The 22,967-nt window shown below is 37.8% G+C and overlaps 1 protein-coding gene across 1 annotated transcript; it reads left to right on the top strand.

Annotated features, from left to right (window-relative positions):
- Positions 1 to 4,793: 4,793 nt before the first annotated feature.
- Positions 4,794 to 21,902, top strand: LOC127583848 (phosducin-like protein 2). The gene is made up of 6 exons (XM_052040237.1): positions 4,794 to 4,889; positions 6,498 to 6,618; positions 8,627 to 8,717; positions 10,295 to 10,438; positions 15,433 to 15,638; positions 21,757 to 21,902. Exons 1-6 carry the CDS (start codon positions 4,794 to 4,796, stop codon positions 21,900 to 21,902), a joined length of 804 nt encoding a protein of 267 aa, XP_051896197.1.
- Positions 21,903 to 22,967: the final 1,065 nt, after the last annotated feature.

Consider the following 22,967-nt stretch of genomic DNA (forward strand, 5'->3'; position numbering starts at 1 on the left):
GAGTCATGATAAATATTTGTAGTCATGGTGGGGCACAAAACTGGTGCTGAGTGATAGAAATTGCTTGGAGAATAATGAGGATTTGAGGTGCATCAAGCAGTGGGAAATGAATATAATATTTGAAGATATGTTCATTGACCTTGACCATACATGTGAAGTGGCTAAACTTCTTGAAGCATGACATTCAAATTTTCAGGCGTAGGTTCCTGATTATGACTTCAAAAGCTGTCTCCTCACTAGGCCATCTGAAGTGTTGGCAAATTGCAATCACTTCTATCACTGGTGCTGCCACAAAGCACGTTACCATTATGCAATACAAACTAGCACCAGCTAGTATAAGCAGCAAAAGCCATAATTTAAAATGTATCCATGATGTGATAAGGCAAGCAACATATCAATTAACACAGATTTGATATTAAAATTGGCACACTAAGGCAGTACTAATTTGGTATGCTGCCTTCACCATCTAAATTAGCCCCTAATCTTTATAAATTTCTATGTTACAGCATCCACTGCATATAATGTCCACTACATACAGTGTTCACTACAAACATCGACCAATAAACAATGGGGATCCAAGAAAATTTCAGAAGGAAATGTTTTCAGGAGAAAATTCAAGGAATATGGACTAATTGGATAGCTCTTTCAAAGAACAGGCATAGTCACAATGAACGGATGCCTTCGACCCAGGTTCAATTCCGGCCTCTGTCTGTAAGGAGTTTGTACGTTCTGCCCGTGTCTGTGTGTGTTTCCTCCGGGTGCTCTTGTTTCCTCCCACATTCCAAAGACATAGGGGTTAGGTAGTTGTGGGCATGCTATGTTGGCGCCAGAGAGTGGCAACACTTGCGGGCTGACCCCGCACGTTCTCAGTAATGCAAAAAGACACATTTCACTGTGTGTTTTGATGTACATGTGACTAATAAATAAACATCTTAAGATGTTATCTGTTGTTCAATGGCTTCTGGTAGATTACTCATCAGAGGGATTGTTTCATCATAAGAGTAGAAACACCACAAAACATGACTGAATGTATAAATTCAAACTTGGATTGTTGTGACTGCAGAGTTCTATAGTTGAACCATTGTGTTATTGTGATGTATCTTATTTATTTACAGTTATTAGGCAGTTTACCTGATATTTTTATTGATGATGAGGATTCATTCGCTCTGCTGAAGTCTAATCATCTCAAGTATGATTGTTTTCCTGCATTTGGATTTCCTTGCATTTTGAAATGGCTTGTGTTTTGTTTAAAGATTATTTCTGATTCTAGCCAAAAGAAATCAGCCTTAAGCTTTCCCTTTAGCTCCCAAATAATTTTCTACTGTGCATGACTCTTTCAGGAGGAAAAAAACAAAGGAACCATGCAGGTAACAAAACTTCTTAGATATTCTAAAATCAAGTCAGAAGCACTGAATGGTGCATTGGAACACAATACTATCCTTTGATCTCTTCAGTCTGGGTTTGAATGTTGCTTGGACAAGCAGGATAGAAAACATCCCCTTTTGATAGGCATTATAAAATGAAATATTTGGGTCCACGGCCTGAGAAGAGGATGACTGTAACATTGAATTGACAATTAATTGAGAAATATCAGATGGATGTTAAATGAAATACAGTTGTTACCATTATTCCACAGAGTTGCTTTTTGAGCAAAAAGAGGTCATTTTAGCTTCTATGGTTGACAAAGTGTGACGGTGAGCTGTTACAATTGCCTGCAGCTCCTACCAAAGGTGCCACCGTCTCCTGAGTGGACAAAGTATAACCCAATGGGTTCTTTTCTAGGTTTGCAGATCAGGATCCAATGACAGGGTCCTGACTAAAGCCTCATTGGGTAGGGAAGTGCTTTTTTCCACTAGGTCCATGCAGCATGGAGAGATGATGAAGAAAAAAGCAAAATGCCTGTAGATGTTGGAAATCTGCAATGGAAACAGAATTTTCAACATTTTCTGATTTTACTTTAAGTATGTTTTTACACGAAGTAGTTGGGATCGGAGCCACAAAAATAGGTGTTTATCCTTTATCTGACTTCCTCATTGGCTCAGGAGAAGGATATATTTTCTGGGTCCCAAAATTAAAGTTTAGGTTCCTAGTTTTCCTCTTACTTGACTGTGGGGTTTTCAAAAACATTCTCCAAACTACTTTTGTGAATACTGACATACAACCTTTTGTGCTCACCAGTGGCCAACATCATGCTTCTTACGTTAGACTGTTGCTTCTCACATTAGACTGTTGCTTCTCACGAGGAGACTGATGTATCTTCTGCCCACCTTGGGTTGCAGCTGGAAGACTGCTGTCCCATGCTAGAATCTGTATTTTAAGAACCTATTAAGGTGAAATTGGAATAGTTAATTTTAACCTCCATGGTAGACAGAATTAGGAGGGTGTGCTGAACTTTGTCCAGCACCTAACTTGAGTGAGGTCACTTGAGCCAACATTATTTGATGCTGAAAGTAGTTGCTATGAAGGAATGGAAAATATTTTCATGAACATTAACATTCCAAATACTTGATAAGAAGTAAATAAAATAGCAGATGAAAACCCATTCTGTAGAAAAAAATGTTAAAGTAGAATTATATTTTAACAAAGAAAAATAAAATGAATGTATATACAACTTCTTAATAGGACTATCTTTTTATTTGAATGCTTGTGGATTGAAGTTCAGCATATGCATTCCTGGAAAAAGCGATTAGTTCATGAATGCTAGACAACTCTAAATTAAAAATAAAGTTTCTGGAAATGGGTGACCCCCAGAAAGGAACAGATTTTGATGTTCCATGACTTACAAGTATTTTCCAATGTGCAAAGAAATGGTTTGAACAAGACCTGTATACTTATAAATTCCAAATCACATGATTTTTCTTTGCATTCAGGATCAGTTTATAAAAGAATTCCAAAGACAACATTTAAAGTAGTTAACTCTGACCTGCAGTAACATTTGCTTTTTTTTAATCTTCATCATAACTGCTCAGCAGCGGTGAAAGGTACATAAATTTCTCACCAATGTGATTGATTTGCTAACATTGCCAATTTAGCCTACTTGTACTGACTGCATCAGCTACTTTCTTACCAGCACACTGTACTGGCCTGTATTAGCTTAGTTTCAACTCTGCTGTGCAGTTGTCACTTTGTGGTTTGTAGAATGAGACTTGCATCTTTGGAGGTAAATATCTGTAAATAGCAATACATAGCTATAATAGATTATTCAGACTTCTTGTACAAGTCTGATACAGTCCAACTTACTGCCAGATCATAACATTTCTGATCTCATGTAAAGGCAAAACAGGTAGTTTCCATAACTGAATAAACATAATGATGGTTTGATGACACCAAGAGTAAAATTAAAATAACCTAAAGGAAGTCATAACACGCTGAGAGAAAAGTTCCTATTGGTAGATGGTGATAACCATTTCGAGGAGTGCAGATGTGAATCAGCGTCTACTTTAGAGCTATAGGTCAAAATAATTACTAGCAAGGACGGCATGGGGATGATTTGAAGACATGGGCTGCTGAGTTCCTATTAAGTTTAAAGCATTACTTCTTCTCCCACCGGGCAACCTTCTAACTTGTAGGATAACAGGATATCAGAAAGCCAGGTATCTTTGGGGAACATTCTTCTCCTTAGGCAGTCATACAGGGCTGAGTATGATTTGCTTCCACTCCCGTTATGTGGGTCCTAAGGTGGCGGATAAGACCAATGTGGGACCCATGGACTTTGCCACAGGTGCTGCAGGTAGTCTTTGATAGGCAGGTAGCTCTAACATGCATTCTGTCATTAATGCTGTGCTACGGACTGGACAGGGTCCAATGTTTCCCTTGGCTGGGGGGTCCAGGACAAGGGGTCATAGGATATAAAGTAAGACACTTAGGGCTGGGATGAGGGTGCTGAAAATGCAGAGTTCTTTTCCACAAAAGGAAGTGGAAGCCAAGTCTGAATATTTTTAAGTAGATAGAAATCTAGACACAAAAGGCATCAAGTGTTATGGGAAGACAACACAAATATGGTATTGAGATAGAGGATCATCCATGACCATATTGAATGGTGGAGCAAGCTAAAGGACCAACTGGCCTAATCTTTCTCCCATTTCCCATTCTTCTGTGGACTCGAGTTTCCCAATGCCTTCCCCAGTGTTCCTTCTCCAGTTTGAGTGATCAGGGATTCCCAGGGTTAATGGAACTGTTGCACTTTTTCAAGGAAGTGGTCACTGTGCATGGGAACATATCATTAGTTACATTTCTGATGCCAGGAAATTGTCAGACGCACTTCTATGGACCATAACCAGAAGTCCTGGCTCCAATTTCCCAATGGGCTAGATTTCAACAGGAAATGCTCACTTGCATTATTTAGTCTGGGGAAAAATATCTTTTCTGTGGGACTTGCACCTAAGAAGCAGGTACTACATATTCCTTTCATATTTTGAAATTGCTCAGAACAATGCTAACTTAAAACTTATGATTAATTAAAAAACATTACATCAGGGAGGTTCGAAAAAATCAAGGTTATCAGGCAAAGCGATCATGGTTTTGTGGAAGAGAACTTGTGTTTGACCAACACTGTTGTTCTTTGAAGAAGCTACGTGCACTATGGATTAAGAGGGGAACCAGTGAATTAACTCTACTTAGATTTCTAGTGGGTATTTGATAAAGTGCTGCATCAAATGATATTGCAGAAAATCATGGTTTAGGAGGCAACATATTGGTGTGGATAGAAATTTAACTGACAAACAGGAAACAAAGAGCATAGATGGGCCTTTTATTTTGGTTGGGAGGGTACAAAGAGTGGTGTGCCACAGGGGATGGTGCTGGGGAGGGCACAACTTTTTACTATTTGTTTAAATAAATTGGATGAAGGCAATGAAGGTGTGGTTGCTAAGCATCCTGATGACACAAAGGTAGGTCAGGAAGTAAGTGATGAAGAGGACATAAGGAGGCTACAAAGGGATATAGATAGGTTTAAGTTAAGATAGGTTTCTGGAAAATGGAGTATAATGTGGGAAAATGTGTAATTGTCTATTTTGGCGGGAAAAATAAGACAGAAATTTATTATCAAAATGGTGAGTGACTCCAGAGATCTGTGATGCAGAGTGATCTGGGTGCCCTGGTGTATGATTTGTAAGTGGCCAGTATAGAGATAATGCAGACACAAGAAATTCTGCAGATGCTGTATAATGCAAATACTTAGGAGAGCCAGCAGAAGGTGATTGTTTTTTGCTAGGGGCATTGAATATATAAATTGGGAGATTATGCCTCAGTTACAGTAAAACTCTGAAACTCTAGCGCTTTTGGGTCTTCAGTAGTGCTGGATTAGCAGATCTTCCAGATTACTGGATGTTATTTCAATTAATATCCAAGCACACTTTTATTTCACTTTTTTAAAACTTGTTACACAGTGGTATAGTAAACTCTACAGTGAACCCAGTGAGTTTAAAGGGAGTGGGAAACATATAATTACTCTGGACCCTGGCTCCAGCCACAAACCTACCCACGTTCCTGACCCCTGTGTTCCAGGTGCCAAACGTGGCTCTGACCACACATCTGGCGGCACACCTGGCCCACAGGCTGGAGCCCATTCCCGGCTGCACTCTGGACCTCTGGCTGCACCCCAGCTCACATTTGGGACAAGTGAGTGAGCCATATGCCAAACCATCAGGACTTTTGAACAATCAGACACTGAATCATCAGAATTTTACTGTATTAATAAGACTAATAACTAATAGTCTGGAAAATCTGCCAGTCTGGTGCCAACAAAGCCTTGTGGGTGTTGGAGATTTACTGTATTGGTCCCTGTGGTATCACATCTGGAGTACTGTGTAAGGATGTTAAAGAGTTGAAAGCAGTTCAGAGAAGATTAACTGGACTAATACTTGGAATGGGTAGGTTGTCTTCTGAGGAAAACTTTAATAGGCTCAACTTGTATCCACCAGAGTTTAGAAATGAGACAGGGCACATGAGAGTGGAAAGGATATTTCCTGCCGTGGGAGAACCTAGAACTAAATTGTCACTGTTTAAAAATAAGTGCAGGCAGAAGGGATTAGTTTAATTAGGTGTTATTAGCTTAAATAGTTTGGCACAACATGGTGGGCCAAAGTGTCTGTTCCTGTACTGTACTGTTCTACATTCTAAGTGGTTGTTCAGTTAAGCCAGAGATGAGATGATTTTTTTCCCTCAGAGGACTGTGAGCCTTTGGAACTCTCTTCCTCAAAGAGCAGTGGAACCAGAGTCTTAAGACAGATGTAGATGGATATTTGTTAAGCAAGGGTGAAATGCTACCACAGGTAGATGGGAATGCGGAGCTGAGGTTACAATCACATCAGCTGTGATCCTTTTAAATGGCTGAACAGGCTGGAGGGGTTGAGTGCTGCTCATAATTCACATGCTTGTTTTTGTTTATGTTATTTATGAATAGTCTTTCTATATCCACATTGTGCAAAGATATAAACTTATTGTCTGAGTAATGGTTGGTAATTTGAAACAGAAATCAGAATTTTCCTTTCCTATAGGATCCCAATGAAGATACTGAATGGAATGATGTCTTGCGAAGTTTTGGCATTATCCCTCCAAAAGAGCAACCAAGGGATGAAGTTGAAGAAATGGTTTTACGTTTACAGGAGGAAGCAAAAGGTGATGGTTTAATTTTACCTGAGCATGTAAAGACATACAGTTATTAGAATTGTGACAAGGCAGAAGCCTATACTGTATGCAGTAAAACCACTGCTAAAACTTATTGTAATATACTTTCTTTAAAGAAAATGCAGTACTAATTACATCTCCAGTGAAGCATTAAAAGAAAGTGTCTTTATGAAAAGTACCCATACAAAATGGAATAATGGTACACTGAGTAAATAAAATACCCATAAATAAATGAGTAAATAAAATACACATAAATAAATAGATCAAATACAAGCAATTCCAAAGTAGCACTTAGAAACGCATTAGTGAATTGAAAATTGAGCTGCTTTGAATTGTTATTGAATAACCAAAGCTAGTAGTGAACATTCTGAAAACATAGCCACTAATGCTGAATTCAATTCGATCATGATTGTACAGCCTGCCTGCACCAGCTGACCATGGAAATCTTCTTGTGTTCTGTGCTCTTGGACAATCCCAATTCAATTTCAGGCGGAATTATACCTTTACGAATGCTGATTTAAATCGTCCTAAACCTACATTGTGTAGTCTAGGAATGTAACCATAAAAACCTTTTGCGAAGTGACCTGGACCTTTTTTTATAAATATCTTCTCCATATGTGATTTCATTTCACTGATAGTGAGCTGTGGAGAGTCTGAAATGTATTAAGTTCTTTTATTTCATAGCATTGTGAATATTCAGAGCAATTATTATTAGAATCACTTATTCACATATAAATGTTTTTTTGCATAACTATGCAATAATTAGTACACAATGCTTCTCCACTTCCATGGGTGGTATGTTTCTTCCACATTCCATTCTGCAGGAAGCTTTTCTGAATCTGATTGACTTTCTAATCTCTGCACCTCACTTCCTCCCATTCAATAACAGAAAAGAAACAAAGATTCTTCAAGAGAGTTGTTTTAGGATATTTTTCACTTAGTGAGTCATCAGAATAATTGATTATTATTTATAATGTATGGGAAAACAATATAGGAACTGTGTATTAGGATTTTAATTAACTAAAATTTCATAGCTTCTTTAAACAATGTGTAGATGTATGTAGTACGCTTCAAAACACCATTTTTAAGTTAACTGTTATTCTGCTTAATTTGCAGAAAGTAGATCAAAAGTTGTGAAATATGATAACCAATTTCAGCACAATATCTGAGTAATTCATGAATAGTTTTAATCCATTACTCTACCAAATTGAAGCAAGAGGAAATGGACAACATTATTCATCAAATTTCTATTACAACAAAGACAAAAATTAACATCCTTACTGGTTGCTAATTTTTCTGACAATTTGATAAATACTCCACTCATCAAACGGAATTAACTGTACAGTGTTATTATCCAATAGTAAATTGATACTCTATCTCTGTCCAGCTAATACAACTTAATTTATATTAATTCTTTTTGACAAGCAGAGGATTGTTTTTAATGTGGATTATAACAATAGCAATGGAACATACACGAAGCCCCATTATAATATTTATTCTGAACAATAAAAAACAAGAAGACCTAAGAACATGACGTAAGGTTAGCAGTTCACAATGTCTCCAGATCTATATTAGAAATTTAAACAACATTGAAAATGCTGGAAGTACTCAGCAGATCAGGCATCTGTGTGAGGAGCCATAATGTTAATGTTTCAGGTTGGGCCCTATTTCAGAACAACTTTCTGTTTTTGTTTTAGATTTCCAACATGTGCAGTTTTTTTATTTACATCAGAAATGTATTTGTCCAGGGATGATTTTCCGACCACAACATGGTTAGAAGTGCTTCCACTCTGTCACAATAAGTTTGTCAATGGAAACCCTACTTACTCCACAAATAGTCTTCCACCTTACTTCTGGCAAAATTATTGTAATGTTTTGAGCAATGTTCCTGTTGTGGACCCATATGTTACCAATGTACTGTTGGCACCCAATGTCAAAGCAAAATCATTCAGTAATTATACACACTGATGTATTATTTCCGAACATCTGCTTCTCACAGTTAAACCTTATGAACGGATGAATCTTGCAGAGCTGAAGGAAGCAGAGGATGAGTTTGATGAGGAGGATGAACGTGCTATTGAAATGTACAGGTTAGCACAATGAATTCTAAACAGCTGCAACACTGAAGGGATCTCTTTTGATTTACACACTGGGTATTGTGTATCTGCAGATCAAGGTCTATTAATATATCCCACTTTCATACAGTTCTAGTAGTGTATGCATAAGTTTTAAAAGGGTCAAAGAGAAATTTGGAAGACTAGGAGTAAGGTAGCCAATACACTGTCCATCTACTTTGGAAGGAACTTTACCTGTTAAGAATCCATTTTTGAAAATTCACACAGCAATCACCATACATCATCACCTAAAGGCACTGAAAACCTCCTCCCCTCCATTCCCTATAATCCCACTCACTGATCTCCCACTAATCTGCTTTGGCACATGACCCAACAATCCCCCCAAACCCCTGATGGAGACTGTGATCTCCAGCCATCTGCTGCTTACCTGAACCCTGGTCTGACCCGATTACCTGAGCTTCATTGCTGGCATTATTACATCCATCCCTTCCTAACTCAAGGCCCTAACTAGTCCCAGAAACTGAACGCCTTTCTCTCTACTCACCCACCCTCCTGGACCCTGATTAACTTTAATTCACAAACAGTTGCAATGCTCTACTGACATTTGCAGTGTTGGAACCACAACCAAAACGGTCATTGTCACACCACTGTTAAGACTACCTAACATGCCAATTAGAATACATTAGAATTTCTGGGCAAGCATGCTTACATAACCACAAATGGTGAACTTAGGGGGTCAACTTTACTCAGGGGCACTTTATGTGGAGGTTCACCCACTGGAAAAAATGTCTGGAATTTAGGTGCTTCCCCCTCAATTTTCTGATTTTAATTGGAGGTAGGGATTTGTAATATTATCCTTGTATATAGCATGCATGCTTATGAGGAATTATAGTTCAATGGAGTTTTAATTCAGGCATTACAGTGGTTGATGTAATGATGTTTATGAACACAAATGTAAAAGTACTATAATGGGACTTTGGAAGGAATTAAAGGACTAATACAGAAGAGCTATGAACATGAACATGTAAAAATAGTGCAGTAGCAAATAGTTCCTACTGCTAGAAAAATAATTGAGAATGTACATCGGGGGATACAGTAAGGACAACCTGGTATGTCATGGATATGCTTGTACTGAACTTAGAATCCACGGGCCTCGTATTGGGTTGAACACTATCTGAGTCAAACATGAACTGTACTGTTAGGGTTGAGAGATACTAACCACAAAAAATTCCCACACTTTTGGCCACTCTACCTTGTTTCTATGGCCTATGAAGAACCTTGAGGATATCCTTTGACTGCCATGCCTTACAATGATACATCATAGTTGGCACTGCTGCGGCACACTTACAAGTACCAGCAACTTGCCCCTTCTATAGGAAAATTTACATCACTCAAATTTAGGACAGTCTGTGTCCTTAAGCTTGAACAGGAAGCAGACCATTATAATTATATCAGGACAGTGGGACCCATTTGTTCGGGTACTTAAAGTGAAAGATTTGGAAAATGGGAACTGCAGTTATGATCTGTTATTGCACTTTGTAGATTTGTAGATATGAGTTCCACATTGAAAATAAGTCACCTTTGTGTTTTAGACGCCAGAGAGTGGCAGAATGGCAAGCTGCACAGAGAAAAAGCAGATTTGGTGAGTTGGCTGAACTCCAAGGAGATGAGTACGTAAAACAAATTACTTATGCCGGAGAAGATATATGGGTCATACTTCACCTTTATAGACCTGGGTACGTAGTCAATCAATCCTCAGTCATTTAAGTTGTGTTACCAACTTACAAAGTTTCAACATGCAACAAACATGCAACTACAAACCATAACGTCCCACTTCATGTATATTACTATTAAATGGTGTGGGAATATTTTTGTTCACTCAAGAAAAGAACACCAATATTTTTACAATGCTTCAAATTACGGAACAATACTGTAAGATCAAGAATAATATTTTGTTGGTAAATATTAATAATTTGGAAGTTTTTCGAAGGTTGTGCTCACAATATAAAACAGAAAATGCTGGAAATACTCAACTTTGGGCAACACCAGTAGAAAATAAATGGAGTTAATATTTGAGGTTAATGGCCTTTCATTAGAAGTAGGAAAAGTTAGAGATAAATGGATTTCAATATGTAGTGAAGGTGAGGAGGAGAGGCGAGAAAAAAAGAAAGGTTTGTATTAGTAAGTAAGGTGTGAGTTGTTATAGTGCAAGCTGAAAGAAGGTAGTATGAGAAACATAAATAAGCAGAAAATTGGTCTGGAGGAAGTGTGAATAGGAGAAGTAGAATCATTATCTGAAATAACCACAAGTGAATAATGCTGGAAATCCAAAATAAAAATGCTGATTATCAGAAATTGTTGAACTCACTATCGGGTCCACGAGGACATAATGAACCTAATTGGAAAACGTGGTACTGTTCTTTGAGCTTATTCTGCACTTTATTGGAATCACATAGGAGGTGTGGGTGTGGACAAGAATAAAATGATGCTTGGGGTCTTGCTTGCAGAAGATATTCCACAAAGCAGTTCAAAATAATATTTCTTCAATGGAATATGTGGTGAAGTAAACAACAGAATAAATAATTAACCTATTAGAATTAGATTTGTTGGATGTCAAAAGGCATTATTGATTGGAACAATGTGAACTCTAAAATAGAACAAATGTTGCAATAGCACGTTAGTGTGTTTAGCAAAGCTTAGGAGACACTTAGCCTTCAAAAAAGCACTAATAGATTTGCCAAAAGGTTATCCTGCCCTTATTTATTAAACATTTCAAAATACAACAAAGCACTTTCACTGTCAATAGATGCATAAGTACGTTTCAGTTACCATTTTTTCAGGCAAATTTTTGTCTTAAATATTTGAATAGTTCATGCATTCAGAAAGAGCCTTTAATTTTGACATTTTACCATTGTCTCTACTTATTCCTATTTGCTCCTGCAAGTTTTTTGTTATATATTGTCCCACATTAATAAAACAAACCACACAGTTCCAACACAGGAAATTAATGTTACTGTGTTTTAGAGATGAGAGTATTTTTACATTTTCTCTTTCTAACTTCAAGACTAACATTTGCAAACATAGGAATCTCTGCAAACCCTGTTTGGTGGAACAGCTGATCTGCTGACAGGGAATGGAACCAGTAGATATAACAGCCTCCTATTTCAGTAGAGGACATGATGTCGATGGCTAATTTCTGTTCCACCAAAGTTCCGGTCCTGCAATGCAGACTCAATTTTTTAATGGATTTTAAATGCGTACAAGAGAAGGGAAGCCAGCTGCTTAGATCAGGAACTTGCTGCTCTTCTACTGAAGTGCCAAAAACTGTGATTCTTATGCATGTATTCTCATGCATTTTAAAATGATTTTGTTGGGGTTAATCAGGGTGAATTTATCTGGAGTCTCATTCTGCTGAACAGAAGGCTTTTATTTCCATGACTGAGAATTTGCACATTGCAATATCAGAGTCCTGAAACAGATATGTTATTCTGAGATCTCAGGAAAAAATTACCAGGGGGACAGAAGAAAAGATTCAAGGATGCGCTCAAAGTTTCCTTGAAGAAGTGCAACATCTCCACTGACTCAAAGTGGAGAAGGAGAAGGAGCAATAGGGATGGTATTGAGACCCTTTAAGACCATGCATCTGGAGCACACAGGGGCTCTACGTAAGTGGTGGAAGGAACAGACAAACAATCTCACAAACAACCCACCTCCTATCCCAACTGCAGAAGTGTGCGTGATTCCACATTACCTTCATAAGCAACCTCAGAACCCAAAAAAGGTGGAGTGGAACTAAATCATCTTCAATCCTGAGGCACTGCCTAAAAAGGAGAAAGGGATGAATAGATGTTTTTGGAAGGATAGATTTCCCAGGGTATATCAGTTATAGCAGTGAATATACTTCATGACACTGACATCACTGACAGACCAGGAAATGTCAAAATTCAATCAGAGATAAGGACAGAGGAAATAAAGTACAAAGCAATACAAAAGTAAAGGTTGAAGAGAAATATCCCAATGATTTCAAGAAGCAGAAGATGGATTAAGTGTGGTTTGTGGTAGTTATAATTACTCCTAAGTAAATTTGATGAAATAAATATACATTACTTAGTTTTGAGTCATGGATCAGGCATTTATCCAATTCATCCTGGATTGAAGAAGGAGTCTATTGATGATCTTTATTGCACAGCTGTCACATCAGACAGAAAATGTTATTTATGTTACCAGGAAAGGAACCGCTGCAGCAGAACAAAGAAATAAGACTTTCATGATTTAATACCACTGCCTGCAGTACATGTATCCATTGTATGTGACCTGTATTGAGCTTTTCAAGGATGAAACTCTGTTGAAATAATAAAGGCAAGGATTTAACGTGAACTTATCAATCAGTGCACAAAAGTCGAAAAGAGCATTTGCAACCCCATTGTGAGACCAGACCAAGAAAAATCAAAAATAGACTGCTTTTGTAGCAATAAGAAGCTAATTAGAATTTCAGGAATACTTAACTTCCATCATGGCTTCAAATTCCAAGGCTACAAACATTACTTCAACTCTCTTGCACATTTAAAATGATTTGAATAATAATGAGAGAAATGGCATATTTTTGTTTACATCCTTTCACACAGCTAGACTTCTTTCATAAACAGCACTAAGTTTTAAAGACTCAGATATTACTAAAAAATTACAGCATGAAAACAATATGCATCATGTAAAATAATCCAGAAACATGGGCAGAAAGAGATATGTTCCAAACTGTGAATTGCTATATGTACTGGGTAATTTGTGCTGTTCTGCCATTAACTTCATGAAAATGGCATATTATCCACTGCCTTTCCACAATTTCTGTTAAGTTACTGCATGTGCACATTAAATATCCATTAAACTTGCCACAGAAAGATAAATCGTATAATTAATAGTGCAAGTATGCTTTGCACAATGCATTCATTGTTAATGACTGGGAATTAACCTCTTTCCCAGAAGAAGGAAAGTTAGAAGTGTGTGTTCTCATATCTTCAAGACATGAACTGCCATTGGATTTCCCTTTTCTCTCTATTTCTCCCTCAACTCAATCTTTCATTCCATCCCTTTGTGTTTTTACTGTTCCCGCTTTAATTCATGAAGCATATTTCATACTCTACCTCTCTTTATTTCTCAATTCTTAAACCTCTGGTTCAGGAGATAAACTGAAGTCTCAAATGTCCTGTTACTTACATCATACTATCACTACCTCACACTTCATAGAAATTAGTGAGTAGACATTTCTGAGCTAAAGGTTGCAGGACAAAGTATAAGTAATGATGCTCCAACAAACTGCTATAAGAAATGTACCTGTTTTATACCATTCACAGAAAATATATGTGGTTATGGGATCTAAGCTTCCAATCCCAGTAAAAATTTTTGAGCCTCAAGTACTAAAAACGGAATTTGCTTTATCTGGTCACTCTAAACATATAAATAGCAGAAATGTAGAATCTGAATTCCAAAATACTGATAGGTTCTAGGATTTTTTTATAAGAGACACTTCAAATTATAATTTATTATCGGTAACTTTGCTGCCTGGTTTGTAATCCAGCTGATCGTTAGCTCAGTGCAGAACTACCTTGCTTTCTGTTTTCTAGATTTTAATAATATAGTAATTCAGTGATTTTAATTTTAAAATATTTTAAGATTGGTTTATTGTTTTCTGCTTGGTTAACCCTACATACATATAGGGTTAACCAAGCAGAACACAGTAATATATTGTTTTTTTATATAAAAGGACTCTTTATGAATGTTATCTTTCATGTGGCTGAATTTATTTCAATCTTCAGACTCAGTATTAACTTCTTCTGCTTAGAGCAACCTAACCGCATGATGATGTTCTTAGGTGCCAAAGTTTTAAAGGGTGTCACTTGAGAACACCAAGGAACCTAAATTTGGAAGAAAGTAAGCAAGTTATGTGAGTCTTTTAACTTCAATCTTAAGGTCACCTCCTTAAAAACTACCAAAGGAAAGTGAGGACTGAAATAAGACAGAAACTCTTTAGACTAAAGCAGATATTACCTTTAGCATGATAAATTTCTCAAAGCACACCACAGAGGAGAAGCAGAAATTTAGCAGGTTAGAGAGATGACCAAATTCATGAAGAGGTGCCCTTCGAAAAAAACATCTGAAAATAGATGGAAAGGCTTAGAGGTTTAAAAAAGGAGTTACAAAAGAAGCAGGACTAAGATAAAATTACCTCTCTGGTACTTGGGAAAAGTGAGTAAAAGCTGGTGTAAATAACTGGAGAAGAATAAGAGGATCATTGTTAAAAATGTAAAGAAACAAAGTATTTTCTGAATAAGATTGAAAAGTAGAACTTGCATTATCCTTTTCTTTGGTATAATCTATTACCTGTGATACACCTACACTATCTTAGAGAAAATTGTTTCACTTTTTTTAAAACAGAAACCATATATGGTAAGCTATCCCATACTGTGACTCATGGGTGAATTCTATTGATTGAATCCCAAAAGGGGTTCTTCTGATTGTTTTCCATAACTTTGGGGGAAAAAGCACAGAAACACATAAATACAATTTATATAATTTTCCTGGATTTTTTGCAACTTTTCCTCTGAAGTTACAATGGATAAAACAGAGAACTCCTTCAGAGATTTACTCCCATAACTATTTACATTTGCATGTGTAAAATCAAATGTTAAGACAATCAGAACTGGATAATCATTTTTTGTTACTATTATTACTGCAGCATTCCGATGTGCATTTTGCTCAATCATCATTTGGGTCAGCTCGCTAAGAAATATCCAGAAGCAAAATTCATGAAGGCTATTGCAAACATTTGTATTCCTAACTACCCAGACAAATATTTGCCAACAATATTTGTGTATTTTGAGGGTCAATTGAAGGCAAGGTTTATTGGAGTGGAATGTGGAACTCCTGATATGAAGTCAGAAGGTAAAACGTTTTAATTTTAGTTCTTTGGCAATAGTTACTATACCCATATTATCAATTAAAAATGTAAGAAAGTATTTATTTTGTCAGCATTCCTCCCCCTTTTTCCCTGCCTTTCTCCCTACTTCTGAAGCAATATGGCTTTGTTGGAATATTGTTTTACTGACAGTGACAAATTTCTAACATTTTCATTCAGGAGTCTCCATAATAAGTGTTGACAGACTGTTGAATCCTGGTGCATTGCATGTGTGCATAGGCACACACACACGCACGCACGCGCACACGCACGCGCACACACACACACACACACACACACACACACACACACACACACACACACACACACACACACACACACACACACACACACAATTCCTAACAGAACCTTATTCAAGTGCCTATTTTTCATGTAAAACAGCGAAGAGCCATTGTCCATAACAATCTTGCTGCATCTATATCTAATGGAACCACAATTTGCCTTAATATTTGGATTTCTTGATCAGGGAATCATAGAAACTTACTAAATGCGGTAATTCAGCCTATTGTACCTGTGTTTGCTCTTTGAACTAACAGTCATCTTTTGTCTCTGTCTTTGTTTTTAATAGCATAAATTTCCCATCTCCAAGATCTGTCCAATTTTAAAAAATTATACATAGAATCAATTTCAACATCTTTTCAGGGATTCCAGATCCCAACTTTACTCTGAGTAAAAACAAATTCCTCTTTGTCTTTCCTCTAGATCTTTTGTCAATCATTTTAAAGCAATGGTCTCTCCTTATTAACTCACTTATTCACCAGGGAAGTCGTAACTCCTTTAATAATTTATCATACTTACTCATGATCTTTCAGTTTTTATTTGGTATGAACTCTAAATCTCTGGTTCAAGGAGAACCATCCTATATTCCCAAACCTCTCTTAAATGGAATCTTCTATGCTTGATAATATCTTGAAAAAGCTCTTCTCTTATTTTTCTAAGGCCTTTACATTTTTCCTGAAATCTTTTCAATCATGCCATTTCCATTATAGCCCTTTCAAACTACAACACTTCATACTTCTCCACATTGTACTCTTTGTATTGTGCTCCTGTTATTTTTACTAAAATGTCTTTATCATTACGAAGTCTTCATCACAAGTTATTTATTTGCCAGTTTTTATATCATCTGCATACTTTGTGGTGCTGTTTCCTTCACACATATCAAGGTTCTTTACATATGCTGAAAAGAGTGATGACGTTAAAATTGACCCTTGGGAAACACCGATGAGCATTCTGTTTTGCGAAGGACCAAAATTCCCATAAATACAGAAGTCTGTTGATTTGTGGACATGCCATTACACTACAGCAGATGTACTAAGGGTTCAAATTTTAAATGTTGGAAGCAATATTGTGGTGAGTTCTTGACTTTCCAAATGCATAGCTCTGTTCTTAAAGAAAATTTTTCTAAGTCAACCAACACCCACAGATCACATCAAGCAAAGCTGGTGGTAGGATACTGTTTCGCGTGTGTGAATCCTTATGGTGTTTGTGGCCAAAGACCTAAAGGAAGTCAATCCTATGAGAGCTCACCACATGCCACAGCACTTTAACTGCTGCTGTTGCCATCTGAGCCACCTGGCTTGAAGGAACTTTGAAGGGTAGTGAACATAGAACATTACAGCACGGTACAGGCCCTTTGGCCCATGATGTTGTGGTGACATTTTATCCTGCTCTAACATCTATCTAACCCTTCCCTCCCACATAACCCTCCATTTTTTCTATCATTCATGTGTCTATCTAAGAGTCCCTTAAATGTCCCTAATGTATCAGCCTCCACCACCTCTGCTGGCAGTGCATTCCACGCACCCACCACTCCCTGTGCAAAAAAATTTGCCTCTGACATCCCCCCTACACCTTCCTCCAATCACCTTAAAATTATGCCCCCTCATGTGAGCCATTTTCACCCTGGGAAAAAGTCTCTGACTGTCCACTCGATCTATGCCTCTTATCATCTTGTACACCTCTATCAAGTCACCTCTCATCCTCCTTCTCTCCAACAAGAAAAGCCCCAGCTCGCTCAACCCATCCCCATAAGAAGAAGCAGAAGAACTGACATCCTGAAAGAGGATAGCACGTGCCATTCCCCCTGCAGCACAGGAGAGAGATGGCAGAAAATGAAAGGTGCCTTGGCAGCCTCTATTTGCTCCATCAAGTTGGACATCTGCTTCTCCAGGACTGACATTTTCCACCTTAAGGTAAAACATAGGCTAAAGTCCATGGCAGCCACTTGAGCTTCCACCAAAGCTGTACAGTCTGAACACAGATTCTTCCTTTAGATCTAAAACCTGCAGAATTATGGAGGTGGCTGTTTCCAAAACAGACTGCTGATGGGTTGGAAATTGATTCTTCCACACACTCGGCCATGGTGAGGAAGAACATTGGTAAGTTTTCCTCTACCCAATTTCATCGATTATTTCCGTGAGAAATTTTCCTTTCCTCAGAGGACCCCAGAACCTTACAGCTCTCTCCTATTCACCAACAGACTTTGGAAAGGACCGTTGGCTTCCTCAAGTTGCCTCCTTACTACAAGTACCTGCTCCTGCTCACTAGTCCTGTATACGTCATCATATGTAGATACCTCTATTTGTCAAACTCAGCCAAGGCACCAATTTATACACTATACATGGCTGCTTAACATGGAGCACAACATTGCCTCATCAAAGATTCTCTTCCTATGGGGCTGAGACTGTGAGTAAGGCTTAGGGAAAGGAGAATAGGGACAAGTGGAATTGACAAGCTGTCAGTAGTGGATGACAGATGTTACAGTGCCATTTGATTTTGATTGGGCACCTTGATGGCCTGTTTTTAAAGACTCAGGAAGAAATTCAAGTAGTAAGGACTCTGTCAAAGTCACCATACTAAAATTGTTCTACCCTAACAACTCCAGAGGAACCATTAACTGTTGCTTAGAGTTATAATTGCAATCTTTGGATTTTGTAGGTTTTATTCCTGGTTTTGAGCCAGGTGGTTGTGCAAAACAGGACAACTTTCTGCCAAATCAACACTGACAGGAGAAAATATTTGACTAAATACTGGCAATGGAATTGAATTGGCACATAAGTGCCATTGTGACATTATGGTTGCCTACTTCACATTCCACATGTCCTTGATTCTCGTCAATTGACACACTGCTTGGCTTCTTCTCCACCAGTAATGCCAAATGCAGCTTTATCTATTGGTTTCAGTACATGCAAGGTCAATGACCCCCTCTACATTCTTGCTAAGTTGCTCCTATTATGGTTATGAGGATAGCGGGTACTGAGTGTATGAGTGGAAGTAAAAAGAGGAACAGTGAAGTGTACAGCTGTGATTGGAGAAGAGGCATGAGAAACAAAGAGGGAGAATAATCAGTAATGTGGAGGATGAGGGACATGGTTCAGACTGTGAATACTACAATATAAATGAAACTCTTAGCATATCAGCTTTTGTGAAGGCACTGAATTTTTTGGTGCATTGCTCCCAGGTTCTGGGAGCTATGTGGTTGGTTGTATTATCAACAGCCATTTTTTGCTATTGCAATTTGCTTTGGCAAATCTTGTTCTAGCATCTGCTCATAACTTTGTAACCATGACTGTAGTTACCTTACCTGACAAAAACAGCTTCAGGATTCACTTTATAAAATTGCATCCCAGTTTTAGAAAATGTGGTTTCTCTTTAAGTAGTGGTAGGCCCACTATAATTTCTGTGCCTTAATGAGAAGGTTGGCTCTTGTGCCGGCAGCTCTCTGTAAATATTAAAAGGAGGCCTGATCAGCAAAAATGGTTTTCACCTCTAGTCACCTCATCAGGTAAGCATACTGGATAATCTGCCTGATGAACATGTGATATAATAGGCTCCTGCAACCCATACAGTAAGGGGTCAGGCTCATAGGTGAATGTGGTGGAAGCATCCACAAATATCTGACAAAAGTATCTGAATATCAGTCCAGAATTCAGAGCTAGGTCTTCACTGATAGAACTACTTGGAAGTCTTCCTTCCATCTCCTGATCCAGGCAAGAATGCTACCAATAAAACAAAGCTCCAAAGTGAAGGATGTAGAAATATAAAAACATTCACGGAGTTCAGGAACTGGCCATGGAACCAATAGGAAAGGCAGAATGGAGACTGGATACAATGTTGATTGTATTAACTTGCTGACTATACAATACCTCAATGCTCAATTTGATAGGATTAGTGACTCTTCCTTCCCTCATCCTAGAATGGAAAATTCAGTCAACTTAGCTTCAAATTTCTACCCTTGCCTTCACATGGATGGACTATGACTCTTCCCTTCCCTTTATCAAGAACAGTTTCTCAATTTTTTGGGAACAGTTGGCAAACTAGTGCCCTTAAGTCCTTTGACTCCTGCTGTTACTTTGGTTACGCTTCCACCCACCCACTTCCTGCAAGAACTGTTGCACTGTCCTCATTTCATTATATCCATCACAGGTGTTCTGACTGTGCCACCTTCCTCGCCAGTATTTCCAGTGAATCGGCCTTATTGCTCAATCAGGGATTATCATTCACCATGAATGACAAGGTCCTTAATGGTGTCAGTGCTACTTCCTGTACTTTTGCCCTCAGCCCTTACAAACCCTCTCAGAACAACAAGGTTACTGTTGTCTAACCTTTCAGCTCACCAGCCTCCACTTACAGCAGATCAGTCTCCACTTTCAACAGATTATTCTCCACTTTCAATAGCTCATTCTCTGTCATTTCTTCGACATCTAGCAGGGTGCCACCACCAGACTAAATGGACTTGTCTTCTCCTCAACGTTCCTTTTAGGATCTCATTGGGACCATTCTCACTGCAACATTCTGGTCTTATCTTCCATCACCCTCAATGCCTACTTTCCTTTACATACCACTTTCCCATGTAAATCTAAGAAATGCGACACTTGCCTCATTATGTCCTGACTTCCCACCTTTAAGTTCACTAAGGACTTCCTTCAGATGAAACAGTGATTTCCTTGAGCTTCTTTCATTATAATGTACTGTATTTGGCATTCACAATGTGCTTTGCACTAGATTAGGGAGATCATACACTTTACACCGAGCACTTTACAGAGCAAATCTATTCAGTCCACAAGGATGACCCTGAGCTTCTGATCGATTATCATTTTATTCCACCCTCCTTCCTCTGCTCTGACTCTCATTGGTCTTCTGCACTGTAACAATAAAAAGAAAAGCAACAGCGCCTCAAATTTTGATTAGACTCTTTCCATCCTTCTGGACACACAATTCTCCAACAATTTCAATTCATAACCCCAGGTCCGATTTTTACCAACCTTCTCCCTTTCACAGATCTGTTTTGTTCTTCACTATCCTGACAACCCTTTCCACTCTTTCATGTTGTTATTGCATGAAACTTGTTATATCTGTAATGAATATTGCTCTTAACTGGACTGACCAACAGTGTGTTCTAGTCCCACATAACATGGTTGCTTCCTAATATCCTTATGGTAACTAGGGATGGTCAACAAATGTAGTATTGCAAGTATAAAAAATATTCCTAGAATAAACTAAATTGAATTAATTTGTATATCACCTAAGATAATAATATATTTTGTCAATTGTCATAAATATACAAAAGCATTTTATAAGTTATTATTTTCATTAAATAAGATCAAAATTCTATTATTTATAGTCAGAGAGAAATACAACAGCAAATCATGAGCTAGCATTCTTAAAAAAGGATATTTTTTGTGTATGGTTGTTAAATAAATTATTATTATGTTGTTCCTGTTAAAATCGAAGACATAATGTAACAACATCTCTTGGAGATGGTCTTCATATCCCTGTACGGAGATTACATCTGCATCTATAAAACTATATTGCATCTTGCTTCCAAAGTAGGAAAAACCTTAGGCTTGAGATGAACTTCGAAAGTATTGCATAATGATGTTTAAGACTTATCTATTTACCATGATTGTGTCTTATACTATCAATTGTTTTCCAGTGATAATACAAAATATTGACTTTACTATATTAGTCCAAAAAATAAAAGTACTCTGAGTTATCGGAGATTTTAATTTTCAATCCCAAGTGAGATACCTTAAGACATGACTAATTAATGCACACTACTGGTAATTTCCTTATTTTTTTCAGAGCTGGAATGGAAGCTAGCAAACACAGGGGCAATAAAGACAGATTTAGAGGAGAACCCCAAAAAAAAGACTGTGGACATGATGGCATCATCAATAAAAGATTGTTCTGTTCAATATTCTAATGAAAGTGACCATGAGGAGGCCTGATATTGATGGCAAATATTACCAGATCATTAGTCTTAATTAAATATGATGTTACGTAAAAGTATTTTGACTCTTCTATTTTGACACAAATCCACATGTTTGTTAGTTTTGGATAGCTGGCTTTGCTAAGTCTGACATACCAGTTGAATAAAAAATTCTTCAAACTCCTGGACTTAGCAGAACTGATGAAGACTTGATTTTTGTTCATTGTATGGGGCAGTGCCATACAGTCCTATTAGTCTGTTCCACCATTTAATAAAATAGGAGGATTATCTGTACTCCAACTCTACCTATCCCCTTTTGTTCCATATCCCTTAACATCTTTACCAAACATCTTGGGTTAACATCTTATCACAATGATAGTAATTCCATCAGTACAGTACCTCAATAATGCGTAGGAACTGTCAATGGAGATCATGTGATCAGTTCTCTGGGATGACAACTGAATGCCCAAATTAATGGCCCAAAGAAAAGGCTGAAACCAATGTTGCACTGCGATGTTAACACTTAACATCATCCAGGATGGTATACAGAGGGTTGGTAAGGGGGAGGAGAAGTGGGGGGAATATTGTCTCCCATATGTTATTGTTTCACATATTCCAAAAACTTAAATTGGTTCCCAGCAAATTAGAATTAACAGATGAAATTGATTGGGCTTGCAACGTTTACACATCCAATCAAATTTCCATTAGTAGTGCAGGATTTTCTTACAGTACTTTTAAACTCTATTCATCATGCAAAAACTACAAGCAGTACATTTGTGAGTGGAGAGACTGATGTAGACTTAAGGCAGAAAATGACTTGGAATGGGAACAGGCCTGGTGATAGCTAATATGCGATGAGTGCGTAAGACATCAAAGTTGTGATTGATCTGGTATAACCCGACGGAATGACTGGGAAGAGGAATTCGGTTAGTGGCAAAAAAGAGGAATTTGTGATATGGATTAAAGATAATGTTCGTGTTCTTTGTGAAGTTGATGTGGAACAAAGAAGTCACTGCTGAACATGCACTAATTACATGAAAAATAGGTAGGACTTGTGCATAGGCAAGTTTGAGGAGCTGGATGT

Source organism: Pristis pectinata, chromosome 2 (genome assembly GCF_009764475.1).
Source record: "Pristis pectinata isolate sPriPec2 chromosome 2, sPriPec2.1.pri, whole genome shotgun sequence".
NCBI lineage: Eukaryota > Metazoa > Chordata > Chondrichthyes > Rhinopristiformes > Pristidae > Pristis > Pristis pectinata.

Excerpts from the sequence above, each read along its gene's own strand:
- LOC127583848 (XM_052040237.1), top strand. The coding sequence starts at position 4,794 with ATGGTGCTGGGGAGGGCACAACTTTTTACTATTTGTTTAAATAAATTG. Across the intron at positions 6,619-8,626 it reads TTTACAGGAGGAAGCAAAAG|TTAAACCTTATGAACGGATG; the intron begins GTGATGGTTTAA and ends TGCTTCTCACAG. Across the intron at positions 15,639-21,756 it reads TCCTGATATGAAGTCAGAAG|AGCTGGAATGGAAGCTAGCA; the intron begins GTAAAACGTTTT and ends TATTTTTTTCAG.